This window comes from Carex rostrata, chromosome 35 (genome assembly GCF_964058835.1).
Source record: "Carex rostrata chromosome 35, lpCarRost1.2, whole genome shotgun sequence".
Lineage (NCBI taxonomy): Eukaryota > Viridiplantae > Streptophyta > Magnoliopsida > Poales > Cyperaceae > Carex > Carex rostrata.
In genome coordinates, this window is record NC_135952.1 from 1,512,238 (window position 1) to 1,535,467 (window position 23,230).

Consider the following 23,230-nt stretch of genomic DNA (forward strand, 5'->3'; position numbering starts at 1 on the left):
TTGGAAATTTTTAAAATTTTCATGAGACCTTGGTTATTTTTATTAAAATATTTTTAAAAATGAATAAAAATAAAAATGTCGGCCGGTTTCCCAACGAATATGCATCCTCTGAGTCTGAGATATCTCATATTTTGCGTGACTTTTTGGAAAATGTTAACCGTTCCAATACGTCCTGCGCGAATCTCAAAGCTAAAATAAAACTGGCCCCCTACGTCACCCCCGAATAGGCACCGGACACGCCGGTCACGCAAAATACGAGATATCTCAGAGAACACGCACTCGTTCCCGACAATCGGGTATAAATCTTCGTAGATTAATTTGCATCGAACGAACCCGATAACATTCTTTAATTTCAGGTTTCGTCTCTCGCTCTCTCGATCGCAAGCATGCGATCATCACTCCTCACAAGAGATCGACTATCCTATCTCCAGCTAAGATTGGTTCTCTCCCGTTGCTTCTCTACTGGAGAGAAACGGGGATCCGTTTGGAGCTTTGGAGACAACAGCAATGGCGCTCTCGGGCTCCCTGCCCTCTCCACCGATGCCTACGAGCCCACCAAGGTCTACTGTCTACACTTCCACACTTTCTTCACTTCTATTTTGTAATTTACAAAATGGTCCCGCTAGAAAAGAAATTTCTGATAGGAATAATCGCAATTTACATATAGGTCCCTGAACTTCCTTCTAATATCATACAAGTGGCGGCGGGGCATTATCACTCGCTTGCTGTAACTGCAGATGGTGAAGTCTGGGCGTGGGGCCGCAATGAGGAGGGCCAGCTTGGCAGATGCATTGATTCACCGAGGTTACAACTCCTCTTTCCCCTTAATTTTTCAAGTATGGTTTCCTGTATAAAACATAAAGTATAATAGTGTGTAGACCAGTTTTTTTAAACCCAGTATGTTAGTGAAACTGTAAAAAACAGGGGTAGTTTGGGATAAAAAAATTGACAGAGCTGTCTTAGCTTCATGCAGCACAGAAGTTATATATTTTTCAATTTATCTCTATTACCTTGCGCTGCGTGAAGAAAAAGTAGCTCTGTCAATATGTTTGCCCGTAGTTTGTCCTTTCTTCTTATAGAGTGAGAAAGTGGAGATATTTCCTCATTATATAGAGGTATATGATACATTTGGAACTCCAAAGTTGATTTGATGAAAGATAATCTAATCTGGCCTTTTCTTTTTACTTATTAAATATTTGTAGAAATAGTTGGAGTAAACCCGAGAGAGTGAGAGGCTTGGATGGCATTGATATCCGTGCAGTCTCAGCATCTGGTGTTACTTCTTCAGCTATTGGAAATGATGGTTCATTGTGGGTGTGGGGTCGGTCAAAGCGTGGTCAACTCGGCCTTGGCAGAGATGTAATTGAAGCAAAGGAACCTTCTAGGGTCAAGCCCCTTGTAGGCTGTGATATAGTCAAGGTATGTTCAAGTTTGTGCTAATCAATACTGTTATCCTGATTACTACAAAAGGGTAAAATGGTACTAAAATTATAGGATTGCAATAGTTTACATGTACCATACTTGTAGACCAGACTAATCTCTTTTTTGCATCTCGCCTGTTCAGTATGTGTAATTGCTAGACTAGGATCCTAGTTAGAGAACCCACTGGCTTGTTTAAATCTGAGCCTGATCAGACTGAATTTTTTTTTGTAAGCCAACTAGCCTGACTTGACCTAAATAGGACCAGAATTTTGGAACAAAGTGTAACTCAAATGACCCATATCTAGTAAAACTTGACATGATTAGAGAACCTGAGATGATGCTCTAGAACTTATCTCTCTGCTATGAAATATATAAACTACATATCCAAGAAAGCCCAGCATTGCCTAACCTGATCCAATCTGACAAGACCTGACCCAACTGATGCCAGAACCCATGCTAAAATCCAATATGCCATTTTCCACCTGTAGTAATATTCTTCTGTCTTTTATCCATTTTTTGAACTAAAAAAGCACCAAGAATTGAAGTTGTATATTCTTTTAATTCCTAAATAATACATTTGACCATACAAAAAAAAAACTTTAGTTTCATGGATATGGTATAACGATGATTGGATATAGGTATCTTTAGGGTGGGGTCATGCATTAGTGGTGACAAGAGAAGGAAAGCTCTTCGGTTGGGGCTACTCAGATGAAGGGAGATTGGGTCAAATGGCATCCATTTTTCACTCAACCCCCTCTATATCTGAAAATCTTGCAGGGTTGTCAGATGTTGAGAGAAAGACGCCTATGTTTGAATTGGTAAAGGAATTAGTTGAAGAGAGAATTAAGCGAGAAGATAATATGCCCATAATTTGGGAGCCTTGCCTTGTTAAGGAAACGAGCGATGTTACAGTTTCTGACGTGTCATGTGGTCTTGACCATTCTCTAGTTCTATGTGGTGAGGCCTCTCTCTCCATCTGTGTAGTGAATGAATTGCAGTTTGCCCTTGCATAATAAATGAATAACACTATTTTTTTTTTCAACTTGTTTTGTGTTGTATTAGGTGATGGCACACTATTAAGCGGAGGGGAAAACACATATGGCCAATTGGCCCGCAAAACTGGAGAACCAAGTCTCCTCCCGGTTGATGACATCAGCAGCTTTAACCCAGTCTCTCTGGCATCTGGCCTTGGCCACTCTTTAGCACTATGCCACAGTTCTACCACCGAAAAGAACACTAGTTATAAAACTGTCGTTCTCTCATGGGGTTGGAATATAGGATCTCAGTTAGGTCGCAGTGGCAACAATGAAGTCCCAGGTTTAGTTGAGGGTTTGGAAGGAGAACACATTTTGTCGGTCTCAGCTGGACGTGTCCATTCCCTTGCCGTAACTGCAGAAGAGAAGCTGTTCATATGGGGTTCTGGTCGAAATGGACGACTGGGATTGGGGCACTCAATGGATGAACCGGAGCCTGTTCTAAATGAGAGTTTAGAGGGGTTTAGGGTTTTACAAGCTGTTGCTGGGTTTGACCACAATTTGCTTCTTGTTGCAGACTAGTTTGATTAGGCTTGGGATCTTTTTCCCATGTCACACTGGCATTTACCAGACTATTAGTGGTTGTGATTATCTTTCTGGTAAAAGTGTCTTGTCTCATGTTGTTAATTTTTGGTTATATTTTTAACACTTGCACAAATTTTTTTTGAGAAGTAGAAGTGGACTGAGGTTTTCTTTCTATGCGGCATGTTTCATAATTATAGGAGCCAGTGTAAAAAATTATCAATTCATATTAAACATTTGCATGATATTATGTCAAGACTACAACACCAGTGAATGCAATTGTCAACGAGTTAAAGTCAGCATATTTTCATATATCCGTATTACTGATTTTCATTTTCATGAATCTGTAGGCTGTTGTTACCTACAATACAAAAGTATGGATTGTGATGAACTTGTACCGTCAGGTGGCGCAAGTGAACAGGTTGGAGTGTTCCGATTTTGGTGAGCTCTGATATTGGGTCAATTCGGTGTTAGACCTAGGTTGTTTAGGATTACATGTCCTGATAACAAATTAATTTCTAGTAGTGGGCGATCCTTTTTTCTAGTTGAAACTGAGTCAAAAGTCATTGAGCATGGTGATGTGTGGTGCTCTATGGTTGCACTCGGGTTTAGTTTTAACCGCAAAAGCATCAGCTCGGGTAATGGATAAGTTCGGATTATGGTCTTGTCAGGTTATGGGTGTGGATTTTTTGGGTTTATTGTCATGTACTACAAAGAAAATTAAGTTGGGTTTCAGCTGAACTGTTTTTGTATGGGAAACAGGCATTAGCCGACCTGACGGGCTTCATCGTATTGTTATGTGTATGCCAAAAATATTTGGCTGAACAAAATTTATGTGTATGCCAAAAGATACAGTTAATTTGAAAAAGTTATGCATTGGACTTTCTTTCAGAGGAGAAAAAATTGTAATGAAAAATTGATTTAATAGCATATATTAACACAAGTAGAAGTCTGCAAATAAAGTTACATGTCTCCTGAGAATTGCTTCCTGCAAATCATATGATACAAACAATACAAGCCTCCACAAAGTGTAATCACATTAACAGTACAAATCGACAAATCAGCAGATACCAGAACTGTAAGCTCTTCGGATTGTCGACTCTAACCTTAGTGGAAGCTGAGTCTTGTCAACACATTGTTGTTGAATGGGTCGGCCAAGTGGTCGAGCAGGTTCTGGTATGGCCCGTCGCCAGTCACAAGAGCTTGAATAAAGAAACCCAAAACTCCCAACATGGCAAGTCTCCCATTCTTCACCTCCTTCAATTTCAACTCGTTCAAGGACTTCTCATCCTTCCCGAAACCTAGTGGGTTAAATAAGGGTCCACCAGGGTATTTCGGGTCACCGGACCCACCCAAGAACTTCTCTAACCCAAGGAAGTATTGTTTCCCCATTGAACCAGGCTTGGCCCAGTCCTGGAACCGTCTGTGCTCAGCAAAACCCATGAGAGCCAATTCCAAAACAAAGAGCGTGTACGGGTCGGCCCAGTAGTTGTATGTGCCAGCAAATGGGATGACACCTGTCTTGAACCAGGGCAAAGCAGTTTCTTCTGGTATTAGACCTGCCTTGCCTAGAATTTCTGGGGCAATGGCGCCAACTACACCTAGCATAGCATACCGACCGTTGATGATTTCACCATATGCTAGCCACTTGGGTTCGATGAAACCTCCGGTGCCCTCTGGGTCAGAAAGGCCCAGTGGGTCGAACCCGTAATCGCCTGGTAGACTGTAAAAATATGAGTAAGCAGTGATGTTAGTGGGTTTTCAGTAGGATACTTGAAAGTTGTATTTCATTGATGATATTTCATGTATGTTACCTTCCATCTAGGTAAGACAGGGACTGCTTCGATGCGAACCATAGCTGCCTGTTTGTGTTTTGCTGCAACAAAAAGACCAGTCTCGCTTTTGTTAGAATTTGTCATGCCCTTTAATCATATCTCTTGATGTACAAATCAAAATCAGATATTTTGTAAAGCATTTCGAATAACCGAATCGATCCTTCTATCAATTGATCAATAAACAAGGAAATTATTGCATCCTAGTTCAACATAACAGTTGGTTCTGATACTTAATTAGAGATCAATTAGTCACTATACATTATTGAAACCAAAGAGCAGGAGCAAAATCAGAAAATTAAGATGGGGGCTAATAGTATAATTTTTTAAGGACAAAACTGAAACTTTTAAATTATGTTGAACCTTGACTGGAGGTGTAGCGGTTGCCCTGACAACAAAAGAAGCTCTTCTGGTGGTAGAAATTGACCTAAATGGCCTCCTTCCAAGCAACTGCCTTCCAGCCTCCACTGAAGAAAGAATAGCTTGTGTTGCCATTTCTCACCTTTCTTTCTCTTGATTTTTCTTGGTACTAAATTTTAAAATTAGTGTGTGATTATCACTTGCAAGTACGAAACAAATATGGACTGCAAAGGAAGGAGTGGGCCCCAGGAAATCTAACTCTGGAATGAGGTTGAAGCTTGTGAGATTAACCCTGAATCTGAGGAGCCATTGGAATTGTGACACGTGGAAGGAAGGCTAGATAAGGGAGAGAATTGTTTCATTCTGGCCTTGAGATTTGGGTTGAGTTGGGCCATGTATTTGAAACTTGGCCCTCATTGGTTGAGATTTTTTGGAAATCCTGTGGATAGTAGAGACGATATATTTTGATTAAATGTACAAAATCATGGATAGAGAAAGGGGGGGGGGGGGGTCCGGATCCCCTAAAGTAATCCAATTTTTTAGCTTAGATTTGGACTGTTCGATTCGAAATCCACATCAATTTGGTCCTACGTAAAGCGCACGGGGCCTCAATAATCTGATAGTTCGATTCGAATATGATGGTCCAGATCTAAACTTAAAAATTAGATTACTTTGAGATCCGAACTCTAGGGGGGTGAATTGATACTTTTAAATAATTATTCCAAGTAATGTAATCGGGAGCGGTCCAATGCGTATCGGATCAAGTTCGGTTTGATGTTATGTCAGAGTCATGTGATGTGAATTAAGATTCACACAACCAACTTAAAGATTTGTTCGGATCAAGTTTGCACGAATCTTGATGTAGATAAATCTTTTTTTTTTTTCCCTTAAGTATTTGTAGATCGTTTTAAAGAAACAAAATTTGAGAAAAATTAAAATATTTTTTTCACCACAAATTCAATTTTATTTTCCAAGATCAAACGTCCAGTAGTATGGTTATACATGTAAAGGACTATTTCTTGCATATAATTGGAGTTAATATAAGCCATCAGATATTTAAATCTATTGTAACTTCTATTTTCTAATTACTTCTTAATGATTCAGAAAACAACCACTCAATCGAAGCTCATAAAACATTCGCCTAAACATTGTCAATAACCAGGTTCTTACAAATTGATATAGAAAATATTTACAATATGATATTATAATTTATTTTTCCATATTCTAAAGTGAACATCCCTCTCCTATAAAACCTTCCAGAAATCAAAATATTTACATATCAGTACGTTTTGCTTCTTTCCCGTTTTGAGTATCCACTATTCCTATTTAGACTACTCCATTTAGGGGTGTCAATGGGTACGATACGGGGAGAGTGGTACCATTTTCATACCCATACCCACTAAGAATTGACCTTATCCATACCCTACCCATACCCGTTAAGAATTTGTCTTACCCTACCCTACCCATACCCGTTATGATTAACGGGTAACGAAACAGTAGTGGGCGAATAACGAAAATACTAATATAATGGTTTGGACAGCATATGGTCAATTTTGTCACTTGTTACATTTTTTATTTTAACATTTCATTCCATCTCATTCAATTATTAAATATATATATTTATAGTATAACCTTGAGAAAGCTGACATGCAATGCAAAATTCAGACGCTAACACCTGAGCTGACATTAACGGATTACTTATTTGGACCAAACAATACATTATTGCCAGAAAATAAGGTGAGGATTACTTATTTGGACCAAACAATATATTATTGCCAGAAAATAAGGTGAGGATATATTTTCTTTGAAATATGGAATATTTTCATTTGTAGAATTGAGAAAAAGGTAATAACGATGAATAAAGAAGAAAACAAGGAAATAAATTCGTTGATATATATGTCTCCAGCGTTGATATAGGCATACAACAATATGAAAAGAAGAAAAATAAATAAATTGGATTACCCGTTACCCAACAGGTACGAAATAACCTTTATCCGTACCCATACCCGTTTATCTAACGAAAAAAAATCTTTACCCGTACCCGTACCCATACCCATACCCAATAAACTAACGAAAAAAAAAACCTTACCCATACCCGTCTTATTGAATACGATACGGGTAGGGTAAACGGGTAAACGGGTGTCATTAACACCCCTAACTCCATTGCATTCGATTTCATCAATCAAGTGTCTGAATCCTCATTTCATAACCATGACTTTAACCAACTCAAATTTTGCTATCAAAATCCATATCGAAGTTGAGCACTTTATACCATGTGTTATGCAAGGAGAATGGTCATCTCTTGGAGATGATAGTATGCGACAAATGCTGGATGGGGTACGTGCCACGTTACGTGTATCTCAATCACTAGGGAGGAAGCAATGGATCCTGCATGTAGCATGGGGAATTCATAATGATTTTTGTGATGTGATGAAATAATAGAAATCATGAGTTCGAAATAAAATTTCTTATTGAAAATTCTGATCTGTACATGAGTATTAGATGGCTCTTAATTTATATATATATATATATATATAGAGTTAGGCTGGGGTGCTATGGATAGCATAGTGGCCTCTATGCTACGGCTCAATATTCGAGTTTTCAAAATCCAAACGGTCGATCCGAACCGTTCATCTTATTCTCCATATTAATATCTGCTTGGAGACCAAATTTTACATTTTTCTAAATTTTTTTACTATTTATTAAGTATTTTACAAAATTGTTGATCCAACGGTGGCTGCACAAAACAGTAAAACCGTTGGATTAGCGATTTTCAAAGTGGCTTAATAAATAGTAAAAAAATTCAGAAAATTATAAAATTTGGTCTCCAAGCAGATATTAATATGGAGAATAAGATGAACGGTTCGGATCGACCGTTTGGATTTTGAAAACTCGAATATTGAGCCGTAGCATAGAGGCCACTATGCTATCCATAGCACCCCAGCCTAACTCTATATATATATATATATATATATGAGATGGGCTATGGTGAGCCATGGAGTAAAATGAGTTGGTGTTTCATGGCACTATATTTTTATTTTGAAAATCCAAACGACTGATCGGAACCGCTCAACACGATTTCCATATTGAAATGTGCTTGGAGACCAAATTTTACATTTTTTTACTATTTATTAAGCAATTTTGAAAATCGTTGATCCGATGGTCCAGAAATTTTTACTGTTCACATCAAAACAACCATTTTCAAAATTGCTTAATAAATAATAAAAAAATTCCAAAAAATGTAAAATTTGGTCTCCAAGCACATTTCAATATGGAGATCACATCTAACAGTTCAGATCAGTTATTTGGACTTTCAAAATTAAAATACGGCGTGGAGTACAAACACGTTTTACTCCATGTCTCACCGTAGCTCATCTATCTATATATATGGTGAGCTTAACTTCAAAACTCATCAAATCAATTTCAAATGACGAATCCGAACCGTTGGAACTCGCCTATCTTACGTGTGATGTGTCTACATGTGAAATTTTTAAACATTCGAATTAGTTTAGTATAAAGTCAATCGGTCAAAATTAGAAGGTTAATAAATTAACTTTAGTGCATTCATTTTTTGAACGATTTTTGACCACTTGACTTTATACTAAATTAATTCGAATGTTTAAAAATTTCACATGTAGACGCATCACACGTAAGGTAGGCAGATTTCAACGGTTCGGATTTGTCATTTGAAATCGATTTGATGGGTTTTAGAGTTAAGCTCATCAAACACTTTGGTGAGCTTAAGAGCACCCTAGTTCTACTCGTATATATATAGTAAGGCAACACTACTTCGCGAATTAAACAAGCTGTTTTAATTCGCGCTCATATCTCTATTTTCAAAATCTAAATAGCCGATCCAAATTGTTAGATGTTTAATCTATATTAAAATGTGCTTGGAGACCAAATTTGAAATTTTTTGAAATTTTTTTACTATTTATCAAGATGGTTTGAAAATCGCTGTTTTTTAATGGTGCAGAATTTTAATAAAAACAACGATTTTCAAACCATCTTGATAAATAGTAAAAAAAATTCAAAAAATGTCAAATTTGGTCTCTAAGCACATTTTAATATCGATTAAACATCTAATGGTTTGAATTGGTTATTTGGACTTCAAAACTAGAGATATGAGCGCGAATTAAAACAACCCGTTTAATTCGCGAAGTAGCATAGCTTTACTCACACACACACACAGATATATGTATATCATGACAAACATATTTTTTATTTACTCATTATATATGGCCATTACAAGCATCAAAATAATGCATTAAGCATATATTTTAAAAAAATTAAAAACAAGACAATTGACTTAGATAAAAGCAACAAATTAAGCCATCCAGAAAAACATAAGTTTTTTCTTAATAAAAAAACAAAATATTTTTTTCAAAATTTCTTTTTATTTAATTTCAAGAAAATTAAAGAAAAAATAACAAAAGTAATTTTTAATTTCAATTAATAATTACTAAATTTATGGGAGAATATTCTAAAACGAAATACAAATAAGTATGAAAATTTCTCTAATATGCTAAAAACAAATGTGGACAAAGTTTGAATTTTCTTACTATATATATATTAAGTTGTTTCTTTTATTTTTTAAAAGATTCTGAAAAATTTGCGAATTAAAGAAGTAGAATAAATTGAAATAAGGAAAATTGATGAGGGTCAAGTTGTCTATTAATTAGATTCTTTAAATTTTGCTGTGCTGATAATAATTATTTTAGTGTCGATATCAACACCTTTACAAAGATACATGAGCCCTAAATAAAATTCGGAAAGATATAATTATTTTTATTTTTATTTTTATTGTTGAAACTATAAAGGACGAAAAGAATGAAACGAAGGAAACAGAGAAATAAAGAAATAATTTAATTGCAGGAATCAAAGATAGTTATAAAGAGAAATAAGAAAACAAAATTCATTCAATTTTAATTGTGACAAACTATGTAACAGTCTGTGTGGCGAGTATGTTTTTAACTAAATTTAGACTTCTGCACATAGAATAGATGTATTTGATGAAAAGAAGACAAATTATGTAATCGGAGAGTTGATATTCAATTCAAAAATTCATCTTCTAATCTCAGCCATTGACTGATCAGGACAACTACGTGCATAATATAAGAATTGAGATGCTTGGAGACAAAATTTAACATTTTGTGGAAAATTTTTACTATTTTTATAGAATTTTTGAAAATAGTTATTTTTCAGAAAATTATGGACCATAAAAACCAGCGATTTAAAAAAATTCTAAAGAAATAGTAATATTTTTCCAAAAAATGTAAAATTTGGTCTCCAAGCACAATTTAATATGGAGATCAACTTGAATGACTCAGATTGTCGTTTTTGAACTTTGAAATCGCAAATATAGTATGTCTCAAATTCTAAAATTTGGTCTCCAAGCACAATTTTAAAACATTTGCTTTAGATCATGAAACACCTTAGCCCAACTCTTTCTCTCTCTCTCTCTATATATATATATGTATGTATGTCTCAAATTCTAAACAAATATAGTATATATATGTTCTTATATTATTCACGAAAAAAACAAAAATTATAAATTGAATTATTTATTGACTATGTAGTTAGCTTGCAGGTTGACTTGAGGAAAATTCGGTAGCTCCTATCATGCTTCTCAAAAAAAGACTTGAGGATAATTCACAGAAAAGAAAAATCTAAAGTGAATGTGATTTTGCACTTGGTTTGCTATTTGAAAGCGGAAAACTTAATTAGTATTATTTGATTCACGATTGACACTAAAATTAGCTCATTTTAAACTTTAATTATGCATTTTATTCATTATATTTTTTTTAATAAACAAGTAATTTCAAATGCTGGCCTATGCATGTGAAGTACTGATCCAGCTTGAAAATTAATTAAGGTTATGTTTAGTTGTGAAGTGGTGGAGTAAATCCTGTACTCCACCTTTAAGTAGTCAAATGAGGATCCACCTCCTCCTATACCCTATCACCTTTCTCCAATCAACTATTCTTCGCTCCACCGCCGCCGCCTCCCCCTCCCCCTCTGGGGGAGTGGGGTGATCCATACCGCCAGGTTCCTTCTCTCTGCCTTCTCAACTCCTATTCGTCTCACTTCTCCACTCTCTTCCATCTTTGTCCACCATCTCTTCTCATCAAGAAACCATAGTCGCCATCAAATCCTACCTCTCCTTGTCCCCATCTCTGCTCCAATCCGTCAAAGAAGAGATATTTGATGATAGTAGCCTTAGTCGTCATTTCTCTCGTTATCAGCATTTTTTTGTCCTCCACCACTGTTGGAAGAATCACCAGAGCATTAGCGACAATAGCCCTAGTTGCCATCCCTCCCATCTCCTAACATTCTCACCTTTGCCGATGTTAAAGGTCATAGTGTCTACCACTAAAAGAGGGGGTTTGTTTATTCTGTTGTTTTAGTTGTTTATTGTGTTGTTAGATGTTAAGATTTAGAAGTTGATATTTAGATCTGAATGTTTTTTTAAATGCTGATGTAGTTTAATGTGTGCGATGTTCGAGATGTAGAACGATGGATGTAATTTTATATTTTAATAAATAAAAATTATACTTGGCAGCCACTGTCAAGAGTTTCAAAAAAGAGAGTAGCCAAACGAGAAGTAAATTTAAAGGAATAAGATGGAGTAATATTTGACTTAATCCAAATTAAGTTATTCCACCTCTCTAGATTGAGCAACTTACTCCTGTGAGTCTCGCAATTAGAGTAACACCATATTATAATTTTCTCTCTTCATGAGCTTACTCTTCCTAGCTCCAACCAAACATGATTATTTTAATTTATCTTAGCTTGAAGTAAAAAATTTAATCCAAATTAACTTTACTCTACAACCAAACATGACCTTTAAAAATAAATAATTGGTTAAAAGTTATACATGCATATAGATTCTAGTAGATTGTAGTAGATTCCATAGGCTTTCACAAAATTATAAAAAAAAAATCTTTACTTAGCCTTTAATCTAGATTATAGGTTGATTTTTGCGCTAGAGCCTTTAATATCTATTATTGCACAGACGATCTGACATTAAAAAAATGTTTCTTTACCTTTTAAGATGGTTCAACCTAGCAATTAACTAGGCGAGATATTTCTTTTATAAATTAAGTAAAATGGAGGACAACAGAGATCGAGTAGATTTATAGCAACTAGAGATTAATTGATGCATATGACTTAACCCAAGAGTTGTTGCTAGCTGTCGCAGTTTGGCAGCCAGTTGTCACTAAATAATTGATTCCTCCGTATGTTAATATATATATATATATATATATATATATAAAGAGACATATTCATTCGATCATAGAAATTAAAGTAAGAAACCAGAAAACTTAAATCAAACTATCAAATGTCGATCATATCTATAATGAAGGAAACAAAAAGAAATTCCTTGCAAGTACGTACCTTATACACTTTCACCCAACTCCTCCTCCTTTTCCTCCAATTCAAAAATATTGAATCTGCAAAGGACACCATAACTATGCCCGGTTGCCCACAGAACTGTGGTGCAATTTCCATCCCTTACCCTTTCGGCATTGGGCTGAAGTGCTCTCTGTCTCCAAAATTCAATGTCACATGCAAAGGCGAATCTAGATCTACTCCATACCTTGGTACTTTTGAGATTCTGAATATAAGCCTGTTCTTGGGCCAGGCACGTCTAAGGAGCCCCATATCTTCCCAGTGCTACAACAACATCACAAACGAAACCGATTACACTTTTTGGGAGTCTGCTTGGCCGACACTAGGGGGGTTCAGTGGCAAGAATCTAGCAAGAAATGTTGTTGTTGGGACCAAAGCAATGACAGTAATGTATTTTGGTGATTCATCTTTCAATTTTAGTGAGAACGAGACAGATAAGCTTGGGGAAACGCCTTTCACATTTAACCACGAGAAAAATAAATTTGTGGTCATTGGTTGTGATACATTAGCATATGTCACTACTTTTAAGGGTACTGATCTCGGTGTTTCCAATAAGGGAGGGTGTGTATTGGTGGTTGATCACACAAAAAGCACCACTGATGGGTCATGCTCCGGAATTGGATGCTGCCAGACAGCTATCCCCAGTGGAGCGTTTGGCATGGGAGTCTGGTTTGATGAGAGGTACAGATACTCTGGGCTTGAATGTAGTCATTGCAGCTTTGCTATGTTGGTTGAGGAAGCTGAGTTCAAGTTCAAAACCACTTACCTCACCACCGATGAGTTGTCTGACACTACTCTACCGATGGTGATTAACTGGGCCATAGGAAATAATAATTCATGCGGCTATGCATGCAGAAGCCTTAACAGCCATTGCTTGCCTGCCACTGCCCGTAGTCTGGAATATCTCTGCCACTGCAGCTGTGGATATGAAGGCAATCCTTACCTTACAGGAGGCTGTCAAGGTCTTTCTCTTTCTCTTTCTCTTTCTCTCTCACTCTCTCCTACTCTTGCTCTCTTTGTTTTAATTATTTATAGGCATCTTAGATATTATGGTAAATTTATGCAGATATCGACGAATGCGCCAACCAAAATGCATGCTCAAAGAGTCAAAAGTGCCACAATTTTGAAGGTGGATTTCGGTGCTCTTGTCCTTTCGGTTGGCGTAGTAATCATAAAAATCCAAGAGAATGCAATCTCAATATCGCACTAGTTATAGGTATGTTATAACTTTTTCAGGATAAATAATTAACTTTCATCAAGTTTTGAATGTTGTTACAACTTGCAACATCGCACCCATAGAAGTAGAGAGCAAGGATTGGTTTTCACTTTAAATTAAAAATGGGTACAGCTCGCTGAAAATAAAAATATTGCCCACTTAGTTTGAGGTGGCAAAAATCTGATCACAATATATAAAACCATCCTGTCCACTAGAAATTCAAAACTTAATCGTATATCTATCCAATTTTCTTGAGAAGTCACTCAGCGAAAGTCTTAATTAAAAAATTCGGCCTCAAATTAACTTTCCAAGTATCAAATAGCCATGCCCTAAACCAAATTAGAAACACCAAAGTCTTAGCATGATCTCTCCATGGTGCCTGTTTAGAGTCGTAAATTTCACAGTTATTTGGCATAGTGTAGCATTTGGAGACTGATAACTCTATGGGCCAATTGATCCTGCTATTTAGAACACGGGTTCTTAATTACTGTTTTGTTCCAAATACTAATGATCCAAATGACATATCGTTATCTATATCACCAAAAAAAAATATAACCACGTCAACAAAAAAGTTTACGTTAACAACAGATCATTAACATGATCAGATCATTATTTCTTTTTCTTTTTTGGATTGAGTGACCTAATTACAATAAAATAGAAGTTCAGTTACTGGTACGACCAACATACCTTGCACAATAGTTATCTTCGTAGGTCATGCTAGGTTGCACTAAACATAAAACAATCGACAAAATAGGCATTTTTTTAATAAAATAAAATGATGGATAATAACTTGCTACATTTTTATTCTAACATGCTTTGTTTATGTACGCAGGTATGACAATCATGCTGGGGTTTGTAATTGCCTTTGGCATCACTTTATTATATGTTGTTATAGCCAAGCATATCAAACTGTTCGAAAAGAACAAAAAGGAAAAATTAAAACATAAGTTCTTTGTTCAAAATCAGGGGTTGCTTCTCCAACAACTAATTAAAGCATCCCCTGAAGATACAACACAAAGAATGAGAATCCTTGGATTAGATGAGCTGGAGACAGCAACAAACAATTTCAATAGTGCACTCATTATTGGCCGGGGAGGTCATGGGGAAGTTTTCAAAGGTATTTTATCAGATCAACATGTTGTGGCCATAAAAAGGTCCAAAATAGTTGATCAGGCCGAAATCCACCAGTTCATAAATGAAGTGGTCCTTCTCTCTCAATTCAACCATAGAAATATTGTGAAACTCTATGGTTGTTGCCTAGAGACTGAAGTTCCATTGCTCGTTTATGAGTTCATTTCAAATGGAACTCTTTCTAATCATCTCCATGTAGAGGGAAACTGTTCCTTGACATGGACGCATCGGCTGAGAATTGCTCTTGAGGCTGCAAGAGCAATTTCGTACCTGCACTCATCGGCCTGTATATCGGTTTTTCATAGAGACGTAAAATCATCAAATATTTTATTGGATGATTATTTAACAGCGAAAGTGTCAGATTTTGGGGCCTCAAGATCTGTACAAATAGATCAAACGGGCGTGACTACATCTGTCCAAGGTACATTCGGGTATTTAGACCCCGAGTACTTTAGAACTGGCTGGTTAACCCCTAAAAGTGATGTCTACAGCTTTGGTGTCATTCTAGCTGAATTGCTAACAAGACAAAAAGCATTAGTCTCCTCTAGGGTGTTTGAAGGGGGCAGTCTCGTTGAATATTTTAGTTCTGCTATGAAAGAGAGCCGTCTCTTTGAGATTTTGGATCCTCAAATTGTGAACGAGGGCCAGCGAACAGAACTCGAAGCCGTTGCCAAACTTGCAGAAATGTGCCTTAGAATGGGAGGAGAAGAAAGGCCTACGATGAAGGAAGTGGAGGTACAGCTTGGGGTCATGTGGCGGCCTAACCAACAGCCAAAACAATATCCATGGAGGTCTGAAAGTTTGGAGGATAGGCAACTTATGTTATTTGAGGAAGGTACAACGTCCATCCAATGTAGTTTTGAACAAGAGCTACAGTCATAATGAGCTCTTTTTGTTGTACTAATTCATATGAGTAATTATCAAATTTTAGTTGTTTCTATTATATTTGATAATGATGCATGCATGCATGTGTGTGCTGGGATTTTTAGGTTATTTGAATTCTCTGATTCATGTACTGTGCCCTTTTTTTTTATTTTTTTATGCAGTGCATGCATGTTTTGATTAATTCTAGCCTGTTGATTTAATTGAAGCCTAGCTATCAACTAACAATTAGACATGTCATGCATGAGTTGATATTTGATTCCTTTAACTTGATACTTAGCTAGTGTACGTGATCTTAATATTAATCAACACCAGATTCTATTATTCTAATTATGTTGATATTTGATCGAATTAATCGATCATCAGTTGAAACTCTTTATGGATAAATAATTGTGAAACCCGTGATCCTCTGTGGCGCATCTAACTATATATATATACAGTACGTAATCAGGAAGCTCAAAACATATGAATCAACTAATTAATTAGCTCAAGGCTCATGAGACCTCATCATACAATTTCAATGACTTTGCAAATATATTATTATTTTTTGGTATTCTCATAAATATATGTTGTGTGACCTCTCAATAGCATCGATCAGATCAACACCTTATGGAATGAAAGCCAGTATACTTTCATGTCATTTAATTCAGAGAGAGAGAGAGAGAGTATGGCTAACGCGCTTCCTCTAGTATATCAACAATATGCTTCCGGTCTCTAAAATCTAGCGAACCGGCTTCAAATGACAAATCTAAACTGTTCAAACCAATGTCCTTAACGAGAGCTTTGTTTCCATATAAAAAAATTTAAGTTTCGAATTTATTTACTATCAAGTCAAGCGGTCAAAAGATGAAGGATTTTATGCTCATTTTAACGGAAGCATATTGTTAATATACTAGAGGAAGTGCATTAGCCGTACTATATATATATATATATAGAGAGAGATGGGCTATGGTGCATTGCAATGCATGAACCCCCTTATGCATTGCACTAGAAATCATGGATTTAAAGTCCAAACGACCGATCCGAACCGTTCATCTTGTTCTTCATATTAATATGTTCTTGGGGACCAAATTTTACATTTTTTGGAATTTTTTTACTATTTATTAAGCAATTTTGAAAGTCACTGATCTGATGGTCCAGAAATTTTTTACTGTTTTTACTGTTCACAGCAAAACAGCAATTTTCAAAAATGCTTAATAAATAGTAAAAAAATTCCAAAAAATGTAAAATTTGGTCTCCAAGCACATTTCAATATGGATTAAACATCTAACGGTTCGGATAGTTCGTTTGGACTTTAAATCCGTGATTATAGTGCAATGCATAAGGGGATTCATGCATTGCAATGCACCATAGCCCATCTCTCTCTCTCTCTCTCTCTATATATATATATATATACACATAGAGAGAGAGGGGGGGGGGGGGGAGGTTGGCTAATATCAAATCGATTGTTCCTGAGGTCCCGTGCAACTAAGTTGATTTTTAATTTTCAAAGTCCAAAAAGTCAATCAAAACTGTTAAATGTGATATCTATATTAAAATGTGCTTGGAGACCAAATTTTAATTTTTTTTTACTATTTAATAAGCCACTTTGAAAATCGCTGATCCAACAGTGCCTTCTGATATTACTGTTTTGTTAAGCCACCTTTAGATCAACGATTTTCAAAGTGGCATAATAAATTGTAAACACTACTACAAAAATGGTCATTGTACACTGCACATTCTACACGGATTTGATAATTTTACCTAAAAACTGTGGAGAAATTCTAATTTTTTCGAAGCCCGAAATATGTGTGGGATCTCTACATGGATGTTTACTAAAGAATCAGTGTAGAAAGCCGTGAGAGAGCTACACGGACGTTTATTAGGAAATGTACACGGATTATTATTTAAATAACAGTGTAGAAAGCCTTGAGAGAGCTACACGGCCGTTTCATAAAAAGCCGTGTAGAAAGGTGTCAATTATACACGGTTTTTTGCTTAATTAATAGTGTGGAAAGCTTTTAGAGAGCTACACGGACGTTTAATAAAAAAAGCCGTGTAGAAAGGTTATTTTAGGGTTTTGGTTATTAAAGGGCGCACCTTTTCCATCACCAAGTTGGTTATATAAAAGGCCTTCTCCTTCCAGCGCCGATTTTATCAATTCTCTCTCTCTCTATAATCTGATCATTTCAAAGGCGGATGAAGATCATGTTGTAATAAAGAAAGAGCTGATCGAATAAAGAGTCGGATGAAGATTTTCAAGAAAAAAGGAAGAGGTGAGATGAAGGACCTTCAGAGCCAGACGAAGAGCCGGATGAAGAGTCGAATGAAGAGTCCGACGACTCTTCATCCAACTCTGAAGGTTCTTCATCCATCTCTTCCATTTTTTTTGAAGGTCCATCCAACTTTTTATTTTTAGCTAGCTCTTTATTTATTACAACATGTATCTTCATCCTCCAAAAGAAAAGAACCCTACTGGATAATTTCAGAGCCGGCCGGATGAAGAGTCGGATGAAGAGTTGGAGACCTTCAAACCGGATGAAGAGGTGGATGACGAAAGACCGTCAGAATCGGATGAAGAGTCGAATGAAGAGTTGGACGGTCCTTCGTTTGGCTCTTTATTTGACTCTTTATCTGGCTCTGACGGTCCTATTGATCAATTTGTACTCTTCCTCTCGCAGTTAACAATTGGGTGGAAATTTAGGTTTATTAATTATTTCGGATCGCAAATCTATAGAGATGAGCTACTGTTTTTGGAGCTCATAAGATGACCGGTCCGATATAATTGATAACCTACATCTCGAATTCCCATGCGAATTACTTCATTTCCCCAATTAATTGGTCTGATTTGTGCGCTAAAGTGTTTTTGGAGGATAATTTCAGAGCCGGATGAAGAGTCGGATGAAGGACCAGAGCCGGATGCGGAGTCGATGAAGAGTCGGACGAGATCGTCCAACACTTCATCCGACTCTCCATCTGATTCTGAGGGTCCTTCATATATCCACCTCTTCCAGTCCTTAATATATTTTTTTAGTTTATATGGATTTAACTTTTGTAATTAATGCTCAATAAGAATTTGTAATTTTTGTATAAATTAGTGTTATTAAATTTTTTGTTCAAATTGCTATATATGTTTTGGAATTCTGGATTTTAAATGTCTTCCTCTGTTTTGAAAATTGTTTGTTTTGCTATCTGAAAAACATTAAAAAAAAATACAATGCTACACGGACGTTTAATAAAGAGCCGCGTAGAAAGGTAGATAAAAAAAGGTTTTTTATTTTAATTAATAGTTAAAAAACAATTCTACACGGCTGTTTATATAAAAGTCCGTGTAGCTCTCTCGACTTTCTACACACATTTGGATTAAATGTCTGTGTAGAAAGGTTTAGGGTTACAAAAAGCTTCTTCCAGCTAGCGTCGTTTTGATCAATTAATACTCTCTCTCTCTCTGTATTGCATTGATCTGATTTCTGCGCACAAGGATCGAGACCGGAGCTGAGATCTTTGAAGTTAATTTGCATTTCTCCTCTCTATCCTGCTAGGTTAGTCTTCCTCTTTTCTGTCGCTAATTTTCTGGTACTTATTATTGCTTAATTATTTAGGTCAATTATTTATTAATGCATGCATGCTTGATCTGTTTAGGTAATGTAAATAATTAGTGTATTGTGGTCCAATAACCGACTTATTGATGCTTTTAGGTCCATGCCCGTTCAAAATTAATCCAATAGGGATTAATTTTGGATAGTCCCCCGTTTGGGACTGCTCTTTGAATATTGTGTCTCATTTAGGATGTGAACACATATTAGCGGGATTTAATTAGTGTTTGAGAAAAGCTCGATAGCATTTCTCCTTATTGCTCCTATGAGTATGTGGTTTTACGCATACTTGGGGAGTTAAGGGGAAATGCTGCCGAATTTTTCTCAAGAACTAATTAATGTGTTCACATATGAGGCATAATATTCAAGGAGTGGGTTAGGATTGTAAACCAGCCCCTTTGTAAGCCAAGAAATTGTTCGACCACCATGATTAATTGGAATCATTCATTTAATTTAATTTACAGATGGATCGGAGTTGGATGTACGAATTGCGATGTGATAGTGCAGAATATTTGGCTCGCGTTGATGAGTTCATAAAATGTGCTGAGAGTTATAGAGTGAAGACAAAGGATAACGACATATTGTGTCCTTGTAGAGATTGTAGCAATTTTAAAAGATTTGGGGATTTGGAAGAAATTAGAGCTCATTTGATTTGTCGGGGATTTCAGAAAAGATATACATGTTGGTTTATGCATGGTGAGAAAATTGGGGAATGTAGTGCTACCAATAAAAATTTTGTTTTGGAAGACAATGATGATATTAATGTAGAAGTTGTTGATAATTTTGAGTTTCATTTCAACGATGATTTTGAGAATGTCGAAAATTTTAATAATGTTCTTGAACTTGATTGCAACGAGGGTGTTTGTGAGATTATTGATGAAAATGTAGAATACGATTTTACTGAAAATCTAGAGGACATGTTACATGATGTGGAAGATGAAATTAGTGATAAAAATTATAAAAAATTTCAGTATATGTCTAATGAATCTAAAAAGCCATTATATCCCGGGTGTACTAAATTTTCGAAACTGTCAGCTGTGTTGAAATTGTTGAACTTAAAAGCAGACAATGGTTAGAGCGACAAGAGTTTCACGTCCTTATTAGAGCTTTCACGAGAAATGCTCCCAGATAACAACGAGTTACCCTGTACAATATATCAGGCGAACAAGTTGATCTGTCCAATGGGCTTGAAGGTCGAAAAAATACATGCATGTCCAAATGACTGTGTATTGTACAGTGGAGAGTACGAGGCCATGCATGTTTGTCCTAAATGCGGTGTTTCACGGTACAAACGTAAGAACCAGGACACTGACGATGGTAACGATGAAGGAAACAAGGGCCGGACTCCGGTTAAGTCGGTGTGATATTTTCTGATAATACCGAGATTCAAACGGTTATTTGCAAATCCCAAAGATGCGAAATTATTGCGTTGGCATGAAGAAGAGCGCAAAAGGGACGGTAAACTAAGACACCCGGCTGATTCTCCTTAGTGGAGAAACATTGATACAGATTTCACAGAATTTGGTGGCGAATCAAGAAACCTTAGGTTAGGGGTGAGCACAGACAGAATGAGTCCGTTTGGAAGCATGAGCAGTCGGCACAGTACTTGGCCAGTTCTTATATGCATCTACAATCTTCCTCCTTGGTTGTGCATGAAACGCAGGTATATAATGATGTCATTACTAATCCAAGGACCCAGACAACCCGGAAATGACATAGATGTATATCTGGCACCATTAATTGAGGACCTCCAAAAATTGTGGAGGGATGGCGTCCGGGTGTGGAATGCGTACGGCAAAGAGCAATTTAAACTGCGGGCCATGGTATTTTGTACCATAAATGATTTCCCCGCGTACGAAAATTTATCGGGCTATAGTACTAAAGGAGCAAAACATGCCCTATTTGTGAAGATGACACGCAGGTGCTGAGGTTGAAAAATTGTAAAAATAATGTTTTCATGGGGCACCGCAGGTTTCTTCCTATTAATCACCCATACCGTAAGAAGAAGAAAGAATTCAACGGGAACACTAAGCTTGGAGTGGCACATCGTCCGTTAGATGGGAAGGGTGTCTTCATGCGGGTTAAAAACCTTAAAGTTGTTTTCGGAAAATGTGTCAAAGCAGCACCGAAAAATATTTGAAAAAAGAAGTCCATATTTTAGGAGCTACCGTACTGGGAATATTTAGAAGTGAGACACTACCTAGATGTCATGCATATTGAAAAAAATGTTTGCGACAGTCTGATTGGCACATTACTGAATATTCCGGGGAAGACGAAAGACGGTATCAATGTTTGAAAAGACATGGTAGAAATGAAAATACGACCCAAGCTTGCACCGCAGGATAAAGGGAGGCAAAAGGCGTACCTTCCCCCTGCAATGTGCACAATGTCGAAGACCGAGAAAACAAGCTTCTGTAAATGCCTTTATAGTATTAAAGTCCCATCAGAGTATTCTTTGAATATTAAGAAGCTTGTGTCAATGAAGGACATGAAATTGATTGGTCCGAAATCCCACGACTGTCATGTTTTAATGACACATATGATTCCTGTTGCAATCCGGGGAATTTTACCAAAGCCCGTTCGGCAAACCATCACGAAGCTTTGTTTTTTCTTCAATGCAATTAATTCCAAAGTGATAGACCCGCTAAAATTGGACGCTTTGCAAAAGGAGGTCGTCGTCACTCTTTGCCATCTTGAGATGTATTTTCTGCCATCTTTTTTCGATGTTATGGTTCACCTTGTTGTTCACCTTGTGAGGGAAATTAAGATTTGTGGTCCCGTGTTTCTGCGCTATATGTATCCATTCGAGAGATTCATGGGTATTTTGAAAAGTTACGTAAGGAACCGGCATCGACCCGAAGGTAGCAATCGTTGAAGGATATTCCACGGAAGAGGTGATTGAGTTTTGCACCAACTACATGACCAGTGTGGGTCCCATTGGTGTTCCAAAATCTTGATACGAGGGAAGGCTCCAAGGAGTAGGGACTATTGGGTTGAAAGCCATAGTTGCTGATAGAGATGAACTGTTAAAGGCACATTTTATTGTACTACAGCACATGACAGATGTCACTCCCTATATAGATGAGCACATGGCAATCCTTCGACAACAGAACTACACGAGAAGTCAGAAGTGGATTACTGACGAGCATAACCGTTGTTTCGTAGGATGGCTGAAAGAAAGAATGAAGTCACACTCCGAAATGTCGCCCGTAAGTGAAACGGTTAGATTGCTGGGCCAAGGACCCCAAATGGTTGTTAGAACATTCCAAGGATACGAGATTAACGGATATACATTTTACACTAAATTACAAAGTGATAAGAGCACCATGCAAAATAGTGGGGTGACGTTGGTGGCGACGTCTTAAGAATTCAGTAGATCAGGGGATGTCCGGCCTGTAATGGCATCAAAGTCATATTACGGTGTTATTAAAGAAATTTGGGAGCTCGTTTACAATGCTCACCTCAGCATTCCCTTGTTTCGGTGTCAATGGGTCGAAGACCGTGGTGTTAAAGTTGATAACGACGGGTTCACACTCGTTGATTTTAACAAAGTCGGGTATGTTGATGATCCGTTCATACTCGCCAAGCAAGCAACCTAAGTCTTTTATGTCACTGACCCGAGTGATACTAGGTGGAGCATCGTCTTACCTGGAAAAAGAAGGATTGTTGGGATAGAAAACGTAACCGACGAAGAAGAGTACGACCAGTTCGATGAGATACCTCCATTTTGTGCCGATGTGCAAGCTGAGATAGCAACAATTACTGAAGAACAAGACGAAGCAAATTACATGAGATCTGACCACAGTGAAGGACTATGGGAAGATGTTCAAATAGTGGAAAAAG

General features: G+C 36.9%; 2 protein-coding genes and 1 pseudogene across 3 annotated transcripts; 2 read left to right on the forward strand and 1 right to left on the reverse strand.

The window, feature by feature from the left end:
- The first annotated feature begins 288 nt into the window (after positions 1-288).
- On the forward strand, positions 289-3,226 carry RUG2 (Regulator of chromosome condensation (RCC1) family protein). The gene is made up of 5 exons (XM_078298268.1): positions 289-560; positions 668-804; positions 1,203-1,419; positions 2,061-2,379; positions 2,485-3,226. The coding sequence occupies exons 1-5, from the start codon at positions 387-389 to the stop codon at positions 2,976-2,978; spliced, it is 1,341 nt and encodes a 446-aa protein (XP_078154394.1). The 5' UTR covers positions 289-386; the 3' UTR covers positions 2,979-3,226.
- Positions 3,227-3,881: 655 nt separating this feature from the next.
- LHCA3 (PSI type III chlorophyll a/b-binding protein) lies at positions 3,882-5,474 on the reverse strand. The gene is made up of 3 exons (XM_078298269.1): positions 5,174-5,474; positions 4,793-4,854; positions 3,882-4,701 (listed from the first exon to the last, which is right to left on the reverse strand). Exons 1-3 carry the CDS (start codon positions 5,303-5,305, stop codon positions 4,086-4,088), a joined length of 810 nt encoding a protein of 269 aa, XP_078154395.1. The 5' UTR covers positions 5,306-5,474; the 3' UTR covers positions 3,882-4,085.
- Positions 5,475-13,450: 7,976 nt separating this feature from the next.
- Positions 13,451-15,945, forward strand: LOC144549591 (wall-associated receptor kinase 5 pseudogene; annotated as a pseudogene). The gene is made up of 3 exons (XR_013509720.1): positions 13,451-13,545; positions 13,650-13,799; positions 14,632-15,945. The product of XR_013509720.1 is annotated as a wall-associated receptor kinase 5 pseudogene (transcript).
- The last annotated feature ends 7,285 nt before the right edge of the window (positions 15,946-23,230 follow it).

Bases quoted from the DNA above. Each gene is read 5' to 3' on its own strand.
- RUG2 (XM_078298268.1), top strand. From the start codon at position 387: ATGCGATCATCACTCCTCACAAGAGATCGACTATCCTATCTCCAGCTA. The intron at 805-1,202 runs GTTACAACTCCT...AAATATTTGTAG, and splicing joins AGATGCATTGATTCACCGAG to AAATAGTTGGAGTAAACCCG. The intron at 2,380-2,484 runs GTGAGGCCTCTC...GTGTTGTATTAG, and splicing joins CCATTCTCTAGTTCTATGTG to GTGATGGCACACTATTAAGC.
- LHCA3 (XM_078298269.1), bottom strand. From the start codon at position 5,305: ATGGCAACACAAGCTATTCTTTCTTCAGTGGAGGCTGGAAGGCAGTTG. The intron at 4,855-5,173 runs GTTCAACATAAT...TTTTTGTTGCAG, and splicing joins CCGCTACACCTCCAGTCAAG to CAAAACACAAACAGGCAGCT. The intron at 4,702-4,792 runs GTAACATACATG...ATATTTTTACAG, and splicing joins CTGTCTTACCTAGATGGAAG to TCTACCAGGCGATTACGGGT.